This window comes from Helianthus annuus, chromosome 13 (genome assembly GCF_002127325.2).
Source record: "Helianthus annuus cultivar XRQ/B chromosome 13, HanXRQr2.0-SUNRISE, whole genome shotgun sequence".
NCBI classification, from domain to species: Eukaryota; Viridiplantae; Streptophyta; class Magnoliopsida; order Asterales; family Asteraceae; genus Helianthus; species Helianthus annuus.
Window position 1 is genome coordinate 20,480,575 of NC_035445.2, and position 4,615 is coordinate 20,485,189.

Below are 4,615 nucleotides of genomic sequence, written 5' to 3' on the forward strand. Positions count from 1 at the left end.
AAGACTTGTACATATACAAGTAAACTGCATGAACTCGCCAACTTTTGTTGATGTTTTCAACTTAACATGTATTTCAGGGGATTAGTGGACCATGCAGATATTTCAGACAAGAAAGCAATTATCAAGACTCCATGCCACCATTTGAAGGGATTGCCCGTTATATACCGCCTCTTTGCGGTGATATAGTGGTCAAAGCCTTTAACATTTTTGAACTTACATTTTGATGTATGAAGCTATGACAACTTATTTTCATTTGATGGTTTGTAATCAGTACACTTAACGTATGTTATGTTCTTTTGAAACAATTATGGCAATGGCATTGGAGCTTGTTTTATTCATTTAGTATGTTCACTTATATTGTTATGCAATGAGAACCAATCAGGTCACACCTCGCGCTTCCGCTACGAGCGGGTGTGACATCTCCAACATAATGAATATAACGCTTGTGAATATCGACATGGCCAAACGGCCGTCTTGGAAAGCCTTTTTGGACGCATCCAGAATAGGGTTGAGGTGGCCGACCCATGTTCTTTTTTTTTTTAACTAGTGTTAAGCCCCCCGCGTTGCGGCGGAGACGTAAAACCGTAACAAATAGCACCAACGCCATACTACAGCCAATGACCACCAACATTGAAGTTGCGGTGTCTTAATGTGGAAAAATTAGACTGATATATAAAACAGAGAAAATGATAACTAACTCGATTTAGAACTCGCGCGTTGTGACGAACTTGTTAAACGAGAAAAAAATAGACGACGTAAATACACTGAACCACACACGTACGTTACACCATGTTAACTAGCAAAATTTAGAACGAAGCGTATAAAAACGTAAAATCGTTGAACCACACACACACATTGTGCCGTGTTAACTCGCAAAATTTAGAACTAAATGTAAAACGAAAAATTTTGCAATATATGAACAACATAGAGAATCAAAGTTGAAAGTAAAAAAGTTATTAGGTTAAACTGAAAAAACTAAAAACTTTTGGGTTAAAACTACAAAATCAAGTAGTTTTGGGTTTAAAGAGAAATATCAATTTTTTTGTTTAAAAAAAAACCCTAAAACATGGATACAACACCTCAAAGGATCAACTTGTTGCTAATTTTCATAATATTATGAAAATTTGATGTAAAGTTGGTTTATGATTTGTACTAAGTGCATTAATGGTTTTTACATTACACTTGTTACTAATCCATAATCTCTTTAAATGTAGTATTTTGGTATAATAATAAAAACATGTAATGTATTAATTTTATAACATTAATTTATAAATTTTTTACAACATGTTTATTTCTCTCAGACAATAATATAATTTGAATAAATTAGTTTACTAACAAAGTATTAGTCTACCAACAAAGTATTTGTGTTAATTTTTTTTATAAATACTTTGATTTATTATAAAAAGTAGGGATAATATGCCAATGAAGTATGTTTAAAAAGATACTTAGCATTAGAGAGAAAAATAGCAATGTGATACGTCTGAATTAGTATATTCCAAATTTTATGACATCATAAATCATCTTATAATATAGTTAGATTATTATATTATTTTAAAAAAATAAAATTCTTAGTCATATTTATAATACGTTAGATATTTAAAAACCATACAAAACACACACACTTGTGTCAAAAACCACACATGCAATAAGTCCCATGAAAGAAGACACGTTCAGTTTTCAAAAACCATACAAAACACACACACTTGTGTCAATATGCATTACCACACACCACCCACCCACCACTCCACACATATATCTCTCTAATCTCTTCTTCTCCACAACATCTTCAGTCTTCACACACTTTCTTGCAATAGATCATTCTCCACAACATCAAGATCAAGAACCCCTGGTTTCAATGGATTTACAGAAAAACCCTAATCTTGACACCACCCACAACCAGCACCACCATGTTCTACCATCACCATCATCTTCATCACAAGATTTCAAAACAAACCATCATCAACACAATATTCATAGTTCAAAGAAAACTCATGAAGATGAAGGGTTCATCTTCAAGAACCCTAATTCTCTCTCTTGTCCTTCACTTGTGGGCAGAGAAGAATACATGCCCCCACCGCCGCCGCCATCGCTACAAGATATCAAGAAAGCCCATCATGGACACAACATTCATGTGTCAAACAAGACCAACATTGGAAAGGAAGGATTCACCTTCAAGAACCCTAATTCTGAAGTGATCAAGAAACCGAATTTAGTTTCTTGTTCTTTGCGGCCGGACGGAAAAGGACACATGACCACACCACCACCATCGGTACCTGAGGTGGAGGAGAGTGGAAGAGATAGGCTAAAGAGGCATCGGGTCGAGATGGCGGGTCGGGTTTGGATCCCGGACACATGGGGACACGAAGATTTTCTCAAAGATTGGATAGATTGCACTGTGTTTGATTCTTCTTTAGGGAACAACACCATAATGTCAGCTAGAGCAGCTTTGATACAAGAAGGAAGATCAAAAGTAAGAATAGAAAACAAGTGTTAATTATCAAAATTATTAGGTTTTTAAGTGTTATTCCTCATGTTTCATGTTAAAAAATTTAGTTTAATTTAGTTGAGATGCATCTACTTAAACCCTTGAAACTTTTTGGGTATGTTGAGATCCAGGCTTATGTACTTTTTAGGGATTTATTGAAGATACTTAACTTGATGAATGATAAAGATTCGATCTTTATGTTGTTTTTGGTGTTTTTCGTGAACAAAAAGCAAGCATAATTAATATATTAACATCTAGTTTTTCTTTTTTGTGTTTATGAAAATAAATTTAGCATAAAATGAAAAATGGGATGGAATGCCAATTTATGTGCTTTGTTTATATATAATCACTAGGTTATCACCCGCGAACTTCGCGGGTAGAAAAATTTACTTTATATTAATCGAATTATGTCATTAAATAAAATAAAAATACATGTTTTTGAACGTAATTTTTTTTATAATTGTTTTGAATTGAAAGTTGTAGTCAATGGGTTGCGAGTAAAGTCAGAAACTTCGGGCAAGAACCGGAGACAGAAACTTGCCTCTCTGAACGACCCATGAAACAAAAAAAACTTTTATTTTTTATAATAAAATATACACATGAAGTTGTTCGAACCTGCAAAACAAACTCATTTAATTAAATTTAGAAATTAATTAAAAGTTTAAATTAGAAAATATAAACAACAAAAACTTTATTCATTAAAATATACACATGAAGTTGTTAACCTGAGCTTCACCAACATCTCTGCATCATCGACATCCCAGAGTACATCCAAAATCATTTAACATCCTAAACCTGTAACAACCACCCAAATAAGAGACTTAATCTTCCAAGTACCTCGAATGGTTTGTCGGATCGTCCAAAATCCAGTATGTTTAACGCAACTTCACAGCTCTATGAAACAATCGGCTCTGGATCTTTGGAGAATTCCTCAAGTAGAGATATACATTGGTCATCTACAAAAATGGTTTATTAAGGTCAGAAATATCAAGTTTTTCATAAAAGTGTCCCGAGTCAACCCAACACAGCCATTTTGACCCTAAAAACCATGTTTGACTACCTACCCAATATAGTCCATTTTCCACAAAATATTATTAAAAAGTATAGTAGATTTTAGAAGCATGGTTACTTTATATTTTTGGTTTTAAAATTGTGGCAACTCTCTCTCTATCCTCATTTCTCTGTGTTAAATTATTCTTTTTTTCCTTTTCCTTTCAGTTTTTCGTTCAGAATATAATTCAGATTATAACAACCTCTCATTTTTTATACTTAAATGTGAATCTAATAAGTTTTGTTCAAACTTATTTGTCTACAATCAACAAAATCTCATATAACCAGCAATTTCATGCACAATCAAAGGTGTCACAATCAAACACAAACATAATTCAATCTAAACATTTCTCAAAACACAATCTCTAACATCACTAACCTGTAGCAATAATTCAAAACCCTAACTAATGTGTTGTGCACTCACTAATATCTGCTACACAAGTCTCACTTATTCATCTTCACAACTTCAAACACATCTTATCTAACACCTTATGCCAATCAACAAAATCTCATATATCAATCAGCAATACATAAACCTTGAATATTACTCAAACACATCTTATTTAATGAATCAAATAAAAACACATAAACCTTGAATATTACTCAATTTATAACTACTATCCCACAAAACAAAACTTTGTCAACAAATTATACTAACTTATGCAATGGTAAACCATAAAAACAACAAATTAATTTAGATGATTAGCCTTGCAGAAAACCCAAATCGGGAAACTTTACCCGAATCGTTAACGAAAAAAATCAGACTCAGATTGGGTTACTCAAGCGGATATTAATAACTGGAATAAGATCCGGTATCAAACATAAGAGCACAATGAGTTGATTAACGGAACAAAATGGTGAGGAAAAGAATATACATCAGTTAATCGAAAAGAGATCAATTTCCCATAGGATCCCATTCAAGATGTATAAATATATAGATATAGATAAAGAACGGTGCAAGATATACCTTTCCTTAAACTTCTCAAAGGATCCCATTCAAGAGTTCCTTGTAGGGGAAGGAGTCTGAAAGAAGTTTATCACCTAAAATTACAAAACACAGTTTGAATTAGATATGCAACT

At 33.0% G+C, this 4,615-nt stretch overlaps 1 protein-coding gene across 1 annotated transcript; it reads left to right on the top strand.

The window, feature by feature from the left end:
- Positions 1-1,666: 1,666 nt before the first annotated feature.
- LOC110897445 lies at positions 1,667-2,730 on the top strand. The gene has a single exon (XM_022144194.2). It carries the CDS (start codon positions 1,856-1,858, stop codon positions 2,492-2,494), a length of 639 nt encoding a protein of 212 aa, XP_021999886.2. The 5' UTR covers positions 1,667-1,855; the 3' UTR covers positions 2,495-2,730.
- The last annotated feature ends 1,885 nt before the right edge of the window (positions 2,731-4,615 follow it).

Coding starts and splice junctions, on each gene's coding strand:
- LOC110897445 (XM_022144194.2), top strand. CDS start 1,856: ATGGATTTACAGAAAAACCCTAATCTTGACACCACCCACAACCAGCAC.